The sequence below is a fragment of the Pleurodeles waltl genome, chromosome 3_1 (assembly GCF_031143425.1).
Source record: "Pleurodeles waltl isolate 20211129_DDA chromosome 3_1, aPleWal1.hap1.20221129, whole genome shotgun sequence".
Lineage (NCBI taxonomy): Eukaryota > Metazoa > Chordata > Amphibia > Caudata > Salamandridae > Pleurodeles > Pleurodeles waltl.
In genome coordinates this window covers 1,649,664,728-1,649,677,885 of record NC_090440.1, presented here as the reverse complement: position 1 = coordinate 1,649,677,885, position 13,158 = coordinate 1,649,664,728, and the positions used below count along the sequence as shown (strand labels likewise).

At 40.4% G+C, this 13,158-nt stretch overlaps 1 protein-coding gene across 1 annotated transcript in view; it reads left to right on the top strand.

The window, feature by feature from the left end:
• The window catches only part of LOC138283610 (dynein axonemal heavy chain 11-like), a 2,790,563-nt gene that overhangs the window by 2,499,844 nt on the left and 277,561 nt on the right, over positions 1-13,158 (top strand). The window contains exons 75-77 of the mRNA XM_069221547.1: positions 7,061-7,183; positions 7,705-7,898; positions 8,011-8,159. Coding sequence (XP_069077648.1) covers positions 7,061-7,183; positions 7,705-7,898; positions 8,011-8,159 — 466 coding nt within the window. The remainder of the gene's footprint in view (positions 1-7,060; positions 7,184-7,704; positions 7,899-8,010; positions 8,160-13,158) is intronic.

Here is a 13,158-nt window from a genome sequence, read left to right as displayed (position 1 = left end):
CAGTGAACGGGCTGTCCAGTTCTCCCTGGCAGTCTCCAGGTATCCACAGGAGTGTGAGGAGAGCAACCTCTGGGAGTTGCAGGATAAAGTAAAATAGTAAGTGTGAAAGGCAACCAGTATGGCCACTTGGGTATATATTTTGTTGTATCCGGTTGAAGGTGAAGCTTTGGTTTCCTACTGTATGAGCCATGTAACTTGTCTGCCCTGTTGTCTTCCATATGAGTCCTCATGGCATATGCAGCTTTGTTCAAGCACTGTAGCTGCATCATCAAATCAGCATGTTTGTCACTGGCAGTCATTAGCTCAGGTATCGCAGTCACATTTGTCACTAGGTCCTTACCATCCATGAAAGTGCCTTTTCTACATCTGTAATATTTCACTAAAGTTCTCTCTGCACCCCCACTATTGCAGGACTGCAGATGCTCCTTGCCACTATCTTACAGGATTTCTACTCGATCATTTCCAACAAAGCTGTACATGGTCCCTTCAAAGTAATGTCTGATGTGGTTTGGAACACCAAATCCTTCTGTGTCTCGCACTCAAAGCACCACATCAAAACTGGGGCAGAGGACCTTGCTCAGAGGATGTCCACTATTTGGGCATTGTGGTCCGAGATTAGTCTACCAAGGTAGTCTTTATAGACAGTGAGGTGGGCAATGCAGGTGGAACAGACTATATGGCCAGGCAAACATATAGATTGTGACGAACAGAAGAGTGTGATTAAACCCGAGCAGTTGGGTTCTGTTGTCTCCAGAAGCCTGAAACACACCAATGTGAGAGCCAGTGTGCAAAATCTGCAGCTATGTGGGCCCGTCGGGCCTGCAGCAATGGGCAATGGTATTCTGTCTGTTCTGCAACTTTTGGTGAAAGCTTTTTTAAGTCCCAATGCTTTGAGTTAGACAAGAGTAGAACCTCTAACACCACTTCCAAGGGTATAAGATTTGGAGGCACCACCTGGAGGTTTAGAACTCACTCCAGCAGAGGTCAGGTGCAGGGTTCAAGATCTCTGGAGCTTGTTCTGTCCCTTAAGCTCACACAGGAGGCCAACCAACTTGCCCTTGGAATCACTTCTGGTGGTGTGCGATCAAGGAGATTGTCCAGTTCTGCTTCAAGCAAGCCTTCAGGCAGCAGGGCAGTCCTGTCGGGACCAAGGCAGGACTCAAGCAGCAGGGCAGTCCTCTGGGGTACAAGATAATCTTTATGAATTCTTCCACCCATCCAGGAGCGTAATAATGAGGTGTTCAGAGGGTCCAATATTTATATTTGGTGCAATCTTTTCATATGAAGGAATCTTTTAGAATAACCCCATTTCTGGTTCTGGAAAGTTGTTACCTTCCCCTGCCAAGGCTCCAAGATGTCTGGGGTGACAGAAGATTAGTGTCAGGTTCCTTCGTATGTGTGCTGGAGGCAGCACTTTGGTATGTGAATGAGGCTGGAACAGCTTCTCACTGACCATTCAGGCAGGACACCCCATCCTGCCAACACCTGGATCCAATTTATCGTACTGTCTGGGAGGAATACACAAAGGCCAGCAACTAAGTTATTCACAGTCATGTGACCCAGGACCCTGAAAGCAGGCACTTAATGGTTAGGCCAGGAAAAGGGCAACTTAACAAAATGGCATTTTCAGAATTGTGACTTAATAGAAGATTGACACTTATTGTTTGGAATACAATAACCCAGTGCTATCCAATTGGAGAGATAGGCCTTGTAGTAGTGAAAAACGAATATAGGAATTTTTGACCATCAGAACATGTAAAACTTAAAAACATGTCCTACTTTTTCAATAAAGTGCCCCCTGTCCTACAGGCTTTTCAAGGCCTACCTTAGGAGGGAATTAAATGTATTAAAAAGGGAAGTTTAGGCCTGGCCAAAGGTTTGTTTTGCCAGGTTCAATTGAAAGTTTAAAAACTGCACTACAGGCTGTAATGGGAGTTCTGAGACATGTTTTAAAGTGCTACTTAAGTGGATGGCACAATGTGTGCTGCATGCCAACTAGTAGCATTTCATTTATAGGTCCTGGGTATACGTAGTACCATGTACTAGGGACTTCTAAGTAAATTAAATATACCAATCAGGTGTAAGCTAATTGTACCATGTTTTAAGGAAAGGACACACACACTTTGTCACTGATTAGCAGTGGTAAAGTATATAGAGTCCTAATGCAAACAAAAACGAAAGACAAGAGGGGTGAAGGCACAAAGACCCATATTTATACTCCTTTTGCGCTGAATTTGCGTCATTTTTTTAATGCAAATTCAGCGCAAACTTAACTCCATATTTATATTTTGACGTTAGACATGTCTAAAGTCAAAATATAGCAGTTTGCATCATTTTTTGGATGCGTGAACCTACCTTGAGTCAATGAGATGTAAGGTAGGTGTTCCCATCCAAAAAATGGTGCTATCCCCATAGCTCCATATTTATCCCCCGTGCTAACATGACACACGGGTTGGAGGAGGGGCTAAATAATGGTGCTGAGCCTGGTTAGCACCAGTATTTAACGCCTGGGTCAGACCAGGCGTTAGGAGACCTGTGGACCCATTTCCATGGTTAAACACCATGCAACGGGTCCACAGGTGCCCTCCCCAACCCCCAGGAACACCCCCACCAGTGGGACTCCGAAGGCTGGGGGACCCCATCCCAGGTAAGTCCATCTAAGTATTTTCTACTTTTTCTGTCATCGGGGGCCCTAACTAGGGGCCCCCTGCATGGCACAGGGTGCATTGGCCATGCCCAGGGGACACGTCCCCTGTGCTGGACATTGAGCTGGGTGGGCATGCCACTTGCCTTTCCTAAGACAGGTGTCATGTTTTTGGTTGTTGTGCACCAGGAAATGGCGCTAGTCTGTTTAGAGGCATTTTTTTTGCCTCTAACCAGGCCAGCATAATTTTTTGACGCAGAACCCCTTCCCTACTGCCACCCCCACCCAGCTAGCATAGTTTTTCAGGACGCTATCCAGGACTTACTGCCGGCTTGCACTATTCAATAAATATGACGTGTGACATGCGACTGAGAATGACGCAAGCCAGTGGTAAAGTTTTTGATGCAAAACTTTGTTAGCACAGTTTTGCACTAAAAACTATAAATATGGGCCAAAGTTTGGGTAAGACAGCGCCAAGGAGAACAATAATTATTATGACTTCTTGAATATATCATATAGTATTTACTCTTTTAAGAAATGTTTTATTTTTGTATATGGATTTAAAGAAAACTTAATAACTTTTTTACTTTTGTTTTACTTACATTAAGCAAAGGTGAGCACATAAACACAAATGCCCTAACTTTCAGGCACATCCTGAAAGTGTGTTGAATGTGGCTAAGCAACTACTCTGGGGACCTGTGCTTACAATAATGTATAGAAATCAAACCATTCTAAAAACTTCTAATATAAGACAGGGATAATACTTCTCTGAAACGTGGTTTTGTTCCATCTGACTTACGTGGCTCTTTAAAATAACAAGAAAGCAAGTACTTTAACATACTCTGTGCTTCCATATTTGTGATGCTTTACTCAGATCGCAGCCAGGCAACATGGGGAGTAACAAACTAGTACAATGTTGGCAGTTCTAAATTCTAAATACCAGCATAATATAAAAATATAAAGCAGAGATATCACAACAATTATTAAGCAAGAAACTCATCGAGGCAAGATGAACTCAAGCTTACACTATTCAAAGGGAATAACAGGGAAAGCAGATTATGATCAAAACAAGGGCAAGGAATTAAGCTGGAACCATACCTTGAATGTAGGGTACGTAATAAAACTTTTATGAACTCATTTTAAGGTCTAATGGGCCAAGGCTATCCTCAGGAAGGAAGGTACAGAGCCTACCGGCACAGCACAAGAGAAAAGCACAACATCAAATTATGCAATTTATGGAAGCAAGAAATGGATATGGCAGAAGGGCCTGAGAAGTCTCTGGGCTTGATCAATCCCCATCGTATCTAATCCACTTGTACATGCCTTCAGCAGTGCGCTCTCGGCAAAGGCCCTGGCCTGCAACCCCATCTCACTTACCCCAGATGTGCACTGCCTTCACCAAGGTCCTTTCCCACAGAACCTGCTGTAAGCAGCCTTTGACCTTGTGCAGTGACCTTTTGGTGCAAAGCCTGGAGTACAGTCAAGCTCTGCACCATGCCCAGTTTGACACATCGGCTGATATTGACCTTTACAATACCTATTGGGACAGAATGCCAGCAATGACCGCTATGGTATCGTGTTGATGTACCCTTAAGGCAATGTCAGTGACCACCAAGTTCTCCCATGTTGTTTTATTGGAATGTGTGCGCAACAGGTGGGCCAGACTAAGGAATGAAATGGAGTATAAAACCTACAAAGCACCGGTTTATGGCATTCCCCATTACTTTCTTCCCTCCTAGTACTACCTAGGTCAGGAGAGTGTTACATCCTTTGTCACAGCACGCCTGAAAAGAGCTTTTAATTGCCCATGCAAAATTGATTTTTTTATTGAGTTCTGGATCCTAGATTTCAAATATTTAGTAATCTTTCACCCAATTGTACAGCTGACATGGCACATTTATGCGAGTTATGAAACTGGAACAAACAAAAGCTTGAGAATGAGGGTATTTAAAAGTGCAAATATTTGTTAAGACGAAATCCTGAGTTGTACACCAAAGCATTAAAGAATTTCTACACTTTCAAATAAATATAATGTAGAAAACATCCTTATGTGTCTTCTTTCCTTATGACAGCATTAATTTGGTTATCAGCCCAGTGTCTACATATTAATTGATTTGAGGAATGCTGCTTAGAGATGTGTAAATGTACAAGTCCATAAAATCACTCAAAAAAGCTTCATATCCACAAGAAATGTAGCTCCCAACATAAAAAATATGTATTACAATTTTCGCAGAAATATTTGTCATGTCGGAAAGCCTGAAAAAAGATTAGGACATGAAAATGAATAATTTTGTTACAATGACAATAACCTGATTTCATTTAATTCTTAATACAGATGTGTTGCCATTTTACGCATTGTAAATAATAGCGGTTACTAGTACCCAGTTTAGCAAAACTTAACGTTTTGGCCACATCAGGATAAAAGACTAAGGCCCATATTTATACTTTTTTAGGGCTGCATTTGCATAATTTTTTGACGCAAAAGCAGTGCAAACTTACAAAATACAATTGTATTTCGTAAGTGTGTGCCGTTTTTGTGTCAAAAAACGATGCAAATGCGGCGCTAAAAAAGTACAATATGGGCCTGAGTTTCATCTTCTTGGATTCAAAGTTGTGACCTGTAGGTCCCACAAGATGTCAAAATTGAGCACATAGCTCAGTGAATTAGTTTATCAGTTATTCTTGAGAGAAAGTGGTTATGTGTTACAATCATATCCACTAGCAGTGATTAGCTAGTGGCGGTGGCACTAGTATCTTCTAGATCAGACTATTGCAATGGTCTGTATGCAGGTTCAGAGCCTTGCACTGGCTGCCAATCCATAAAAGAATCTTGTTCAAAATCCTCCTTTTAATGTTCAGAGCTTACAGAAACTTGGGACCTAAGTACCTAATTGTGAGAGTCACTTATTACACTACCTCCCGCCTGCTCAGGTCCTCATCAAGGAATCCTGTCAAGATTCTGACCTTTCGACTGAAATCAAAGGGAGGAAAGCGTTTTGCTGCCCTGGCACAAAGGCATGGAATAATCTCCCTATGGCTCTGCGATCTTTTAATTCTGAAGAGATCTCCCTAAAGCAATTGAAAACTTGGATCTTTGGAATTCCGGGCATAGCATGTTATTCTTTTATTTTGTAAGTTAGTGATCCTCCTGCTGTTTTTTTTGCCTTCACCTGTGTTCTACAGCTCTACGGTGCTCCTTCGGAGTGACAGTGCACTCAATAAAATATATCATTCATTCATTCATTTATATTGCCTGAAAAAAAATAGACGGATGATACTGAATTCAAGCATTCCGCAAAAGGCTTGTCCCTGGTCCAAAATCTGGGGGCACCACCTGTGGGGTGGAACTCACTACACCAGATGCCAGGTACAGTGTTCAAGGTCAAATACAGCTTATTATGTTATGGACCTGTATGCTCGAAATTAGCTGAATTCAAAGTTCATTGTACAATCTGGTAACTTTATCAGAAGTTTAAACTATTCTGAGACACATTTATAAGTTATGTAGAAGGAATAATGAGAGTTCCATCTTTGGTGCAATAACGTTTTGGTTGAGCTCCTAAAGCTAAATTGTGTTGCCTTGGGTACAAATTGCTATCTTTGTGGAGAAGATGTGAATCAAATTGTTGGGAGGTTAGGTGCACCACTTTCAGTAAATTATTCAGTCAGATCCTAGAGACAGAGTCAGGACTGGTTTGAAAGAAGCAGTCAACCACTAATGAACTGCACTTTTGTGTTTGCCAAGAGGATTTTGCATTCAATTTATAGCGAGAGATCTTCTGGACATCTCTGATTAAATGAACTTACTCATATTTTAGACAGGCTTCTTGTACTTCCTTGATTCATTTCTAAATTCAGTTATCACTACTGAAGTCACAACATAGTAATCACTGTAAATGGCATTTCTACTGTCCAAAAAGTAAATCTATTAAGCACATTGTTCTTGGTTACTAAAACATGAAAAGTCATCTATGTTCAGTTGATGAAGAGTTCATCACTCTGATATGTATTTTCTGACGAATCATGCAATCTTTCTGGAGCATGAAGGAATAACTGATATGATTTTATATGTGATATCTTTGTTACAAATTCTTCCACTGCAAGATAGATTTCATTATGGTTAATATCTCAGACTAGGGCTGCTTATCACTTATAGTTCTTGAAATTGATTATTTGTAGTGAAGAGATAAGTAAATTATTTTTAATGGGGTGATCATGCTTTAGCTAAAGTTGGATCCAGGGGGCATTAATTGCAAGAAACCTGATTGTGTTTATGACAGATAACAATAAATCACACCATCTTCATTTTCTAAAATGTTTCTGCTCAATAATGTATATACTATATACTTGTGTTTTTTTCCTGAGACTATTGCATATCACTTGGGGTTAATGCAGTAACTATTTTCTGCTTTACAGCTTCTGATTATGAACAAAGAGATTGATGCTCGTGAACTAGACTTCCTGCTCAGATTCAATATTGACCACAGCTACAACTGTCCTCTAGAGTTTCTCTCAAATTCTGCATGGAGTGCCATTAAGGTAAATGATGCATATCTGTGTGATAATGTAGAATGTGCAGGCACCTAACACTGGGTAGGCAACAATGAAGAAACTGTTATGGAGAACACCAGAATGAAAATAATGACTGTCAAAAACTAAACCCTACCATTACTCTAGGTGTGTGTGTAATCCAAAGCATTCTCCTAAAACTGCACCTCCATATTAACATAGAACTGGCCATAATTCTTCAAACAGGCCTATGGCTAACCATGATCTTATCACTATACCTATATAAACCCCAACAATTTTAAATAATAAAAAAATTAAATGAAAACCGTATCTGATGTTTGAAGATTTTCTTCAATATTATTCAGAATAAAAATTCTTCATTCTATTTTTCTCAAAGCTGTAGTTTTACTTTCACATAATTCCAAAATATGCACATTCTAGGAGGATTTGTTAAAGAAAAAAATATTTAAACAGTGTTTCAGTTGTGGAAAATCATTTAAACTACATTATGTTTCACAAATGCAATAAACTCTTATTGTCACCCCTTCTAGACAATGAGTTTTATGGATGAATTTCGTGGCTTGGACCGAGATATTGAAGGATCACCTAAACGCTGGAAAAAAGTAGTTGAATCGGAATGTCCTGAAAAAGAAAAACTACCCCAAGAATGGAAAACTAAAAGTTCTTTGCAAAAATTGATCATGATGCGCGCTTTGAGACCTGATCGAATGACATATGCAGTCAGGTTATCATACTCCTTATACTATAATCCTGACACCTTTAAAAGCATATTATTTCAAATTACAAATTACTATTGGGACACATTTCAAATGTACCTGTAACTTTCTCTCACACAGAAACTTTGTGGAAGAGAAGCTTGGGAAAAAATATGTAGAAAGACGCAAAACTGAGTTTGCTAAATCCTTCAGTGAGAGCAGTCCAGCATCTCCCATTGTTTTTATTCTGTCACCGGGAGTTGATCCGTTAAAAGATGTAGAGTCACTGGGTAAGTGCAGCACACATTGTTCTACTTTCTAGATGTTTTTAAGACACCATTTTAAGATCTATGATTATCATGTGATGAAAGACCAAACGGGCTTTCCTTTTCAGTGTTCATCAGCTGAAACATAGAACCGTAATTTATAAACCCACAGCAGCATTTGAGCACTATTTTATTCTCTGATTCAAACAAGTTTAATATAGGCTGATCTACACTGGGAAGTATCTATCCATTGAAAATAAGGATGCATTTTACATTATAGTAGAACAAATAATCTATATTAGCCAATATTCTTTAATGTGTTTTCACTGTTGATCCTTTGCAATGTCAGTATTAGTGAGGTGAAGAGGGAGAATGTGGATCTCTTGAATTAATACAGATAACAATAAATCACACCATCTTCCATTCCACACCTCCACCTTTAAACCTCTGCAGAAGGGAGCAGCTCATAAATAGTGCAACTCTCTTGCAAAGCATTCTTCGAATTTCCAAAACTGTAATTTCAACCAAGTGTTACAAGCGTTTTAATTTTCTCTATCTAGATACTATCCCATTGCAGTTCATATAATCATGAAGTCATACTCATTTATTCAAATGCATGTTCTTTCTATTATAAATGCAAAGTAGTACTTAGTTACTGTTTAATTGCCGTGTGATTATTCAGTTTGCTAGAATATACTGTTTAATGTTTGTTTCAGTATTATCTGATATCTGGATGCTCCAGTTATTTTTTCTATCGAGTAAATGAGGTTTCAATGGAACAAAGGTAGGTGAAAGAGCGTTAGGGCTCATATATTGATTGTATTGATAGTTTCATAAACAAGTAGAGTATATAAGCTGCATTGGAACATTACTTGGGAAGAGAGAAGAATCTTCACTTCCAGAGGATATCCAGGTGATGGTCACCACACAGATGAATGCTGTAAATACCTTCTTGTTTCTGAAGCTAAAGGAAAGCATATCCAGCGGGATACATGGTTATCACACTGTCTAGAGACACCATAATTGCTGAGTAGAGACACAACCAACAGCTGACTTCTTACAGAACAATTCTTCTGTGGTTTCACTAAGTCAACTTGGTGACAGCAGGGCCATCTAAAAAACATACACTGCCTAATTTTGCTGTCACGATTAGCTTAGCTAGAACGACAAAGAGGGTGGAGGCGTGGCAGGAGAGACATTCCAGAGAAGTTCTGAGTTAGTGTTAGATGTGGCAGTATTTTATACTTTTCTGTTTGTGAAACAATACCTTTCCCACTGTCTTGATTATCTTCATAGTTACTACTATACATACTGTGTGCACTATGACAAGGAGTGTAGAAAATCCAAACCTCAGGATCTGTTCTAGAGAAGTACTAGAAAATTAGTCACAAGGTTGAGAAAAGCCTCTCCTCTGAGCTTAACTTCTCCCCATCAAAACATGTTTCTTCCCTCCACAACATATCAAGTGAACCTCTGAGGTGATATTTTCCACAGTTCTGTGTGCTTTCCTTTTCGTTCTGTGAAACAACATGCCCAGGCTTGTCAGAGAGGTGCAGCTAACCAATTTTTGGAGATTTCTCCCCCACCATTCCCTCTCCCAAGAGAAGGTTAATCCTACCAAATAGAACCATTGTTCATGGGGAAACCTTAAACTGTATGCTGGCCTCTAGACCAATTCACTTGCTGCAGAAGAGCAAAACCTGAATATCATTAAGGCTGGCTCAATGAAATTCAGTCAATTTTAAATACCGAAATGTATTTATATAGGCCAAAACTGATGCTGAATATGTAGTGGGGATCCAGAAAGGGTTAGGAACTTCATACTGAATACCTGGATCACAGCCTGCTCAGATACCCTGGTTCCTTCCAAAGGTAATAAAGCTATGATAACCACACCTCAAGCCATCCTAAACACCAAACAGCTCAGGCTCACTAAATGCCACCGCAAGCAAACTGAATGCAGATGGAGACAAAGTCAGAATGACACTGACAAGAGCCCCTACAACTTGACCGTGAGGCACTAACATCAGCAAATCAGAGCCACCGAACACTCCATGAGCACTGACTGCATCAAAAGCAGCACAACAGTGCCAAGGAAATCTTTTGCATTTCACCTCTCCAGCAGCAAGCTTCATCAGTATAACCTAGTCTCAGGATCTCTGCAGCCAACTGTCCCTATTCTTCAGCACACAATCACCAACACCTATGAAAACCTCAAGCTCCAACTGAACCCTTCCACCCTTTCAGTCCACCTGCCCATCTCCACCAACACCCAGCAGACCACCCTGACCATCTGAACCACCATCACCATTCAAAAAAACACAACAACCACTCTGTTCAATGCCTATATGACCCCACTTGATAGCATCATCCGCACCCACGGAATCAACATCATATCCTATGCTAACAACATCTAGCTCATACTCTCCATCCCCAACAAGACATCAAACACCCTGACAAGTTTAAATGCCTGCATGACCAGAGTCCTCAGAGGAATGAAAACCAATTGCTTCAAGCTCAACACAGACAAACCAGAAGTAGCGATCTTTGGCAAAGACACCTTGCTCCGGTACTCCACCTGGTGACTTGTCGAACTCAGACACACACCCCTCACAGCAACCCACATAAAGACCCTTGGAATAGTAAGTGACAACCAACTCACAATACCTGGCCAAGTGGTCCGCTGAGACTCCATCTCCTGCTTCCACACATTCAGGATGCACAAGAAGATCTTCAAATGGCTGTCCACCAACAGGTGCAATACTGCAACCCAAGCCCTAGCGACCAGCAAGCTGGACTACGGCAACACACTCTATGCTGGAATAAACACTTCCCTGACCAGGAGACACCAGACCATACAAAACACAGTGCCCAGGCTTACCCTCACCTCCTACTCTACACTCACACCACTCTGCACCTCAAAGAGCTCCATTGGCTCCTAATCCACAAAACAATCTTCAGATGCCTCATCCACACATACAAAGCCTTACACAGCAGTGGCCCTGCATGCCTGAACAACTGCATAAGCTTCCACAAACTTACCAGACACCTCTGCTTAGCCATACTCCTACTCGCACACCCACCCTCCACACGTGCAGAACCAGATTCAGCAGTTGTGTCATCTCCTACCTCACACCTAAAACATGGAACAACATGCCCCTGCACATTAGAGCCTTCTCCTCAGTTCCTAAATTTTGCAAGAAACTGAAGACCTGGCACTTCACCTAGCGTTGGCCAGGATACCTTCACTGGTAAGTTGTGCTCTATATACAGAACATAACAAAAAATGTCAGGTCAGTAGCCTATCTATGTTGTGTGAATTAAAACCAGGATTTTAGGCACATTTTACCTAAAGTGTAAAAATTGTTTAAATCAGAAAGATATGCACTTCAGCAAAAAAAAAGGTGCTTTTCTTTTTTAATTCCTAATTGAATTATAAGGTCTGGGTAGGCTACAGCCAATTAATTGTGGGTTCCATCTGCACTGTGCTCAGATACCAGGATGAATCAGAAGACAGTATTCCTTGCTCAGCCTACACATAGGTGTATATGCATGCGTACTCATGTTCTCACATAGCCAGCACAGAGCACCTTACCCCAGATGCATAACAATAGATCTTTTTGTGAGATGGGAACTGGTGGTTACAAATCAGAACCAGTTTAACAGACACTTACTTTGAGCGATAATCCACTAAGGAGGCTCCCTCACAGCAGAGATCTAAAACTATGGAGGTCCAAAAGCAGAAATCTAAAAACTTTGAGGTCCAAAAGCAAAAAGCTCTGAAGGATTTGTATGGGTCAGAACCTGTTCTATTATAACAATCTGCTATGATTTGTTTTTTTAAATTATCATTCACTTGTATCTATGCATGTGTGACTCTCACTGTCTAAAATCATTTTGTGGCCCAAAAATTCTGCAATAAATGTTCTTGGGAAATATTGATGTTGAGTGATATTTTGCTTCAGGTTGTCTTGCTTAATAGAAATTTGGGGCTAAAGCGTGGAATAATTAGGTTTTCTAAGTATAGCTGAAATGATAGTTTGAGAATTAGAAACACATTAATGAAATTTGGTCCTATTATCGCCACATTCTGTAAACTCCACATTAATAATATTATCTCTATACGGATGATTTCCAACTCTACATGAATCTCTCCTCTTCAAATGGCATTTCAACAGTAATCTCGATGCTCACAAAATTTCAAGTATGGATGACTCCACAACATTTAAAACGTAGTTCCGGCCCTTTGATTCTCCAAAATGTAACTTCCCAGTACAGCAATGCCTCCACAACATGTCTATTTTAGACAACAACTCTGTTGTTGTTCAAAGTGGAAAATCATGTGCCTTTATTCTGGGCAAATTCCTCAACCTTTAGGCCCACATTACTAACGGACTATGCAGTTCACTTCTGTTCGAACCACTGAAAATCCACCTAGCGTCCCACAAGGCAGCACTAACTGCAGCTGCCAGACCTGTCTGTGTGGCAAGGAATTTTGACCATATCACCTCTCCACCCTCTGGCTAATCTCTCTAAAATAACTCCCAGTAGAAGCTAGCAGCTGCTATGAATTAGTTTGTCTGACATACAGAGCAATTCACTTGGGCATACTCAGTGTCCTAGCACATAAACTTTGCATTTCCTGTGGACAGCATTCCCTGAGGAGCTGAGATAACCTGAGGCTTGAAATACTAACCTTTATGATGGAAAAAACACTGAACGAAGCCTTTTCTGGCAATGCACCCACAGTCTGGAATGCCATCCTCTCCCTTCACTCAGATCATTACTGACACTCCGACTCTTAAAGAAGGTGCTAAAAGAACTCAGCACTTTTTATTATCTGAACATCTCATGTATAATTTACTCCTCCTTGAGAAAACAAATCACTGATACAATATCATGGTAAACAATATCACTGACAAAAATATGGTTTACACAATATCATGCTCCTATACTTACAATAGTAAGTACAAAAATATTGGAAAAAATATTGTTGATGCTAATTTCGTTCAAAAATATAGAA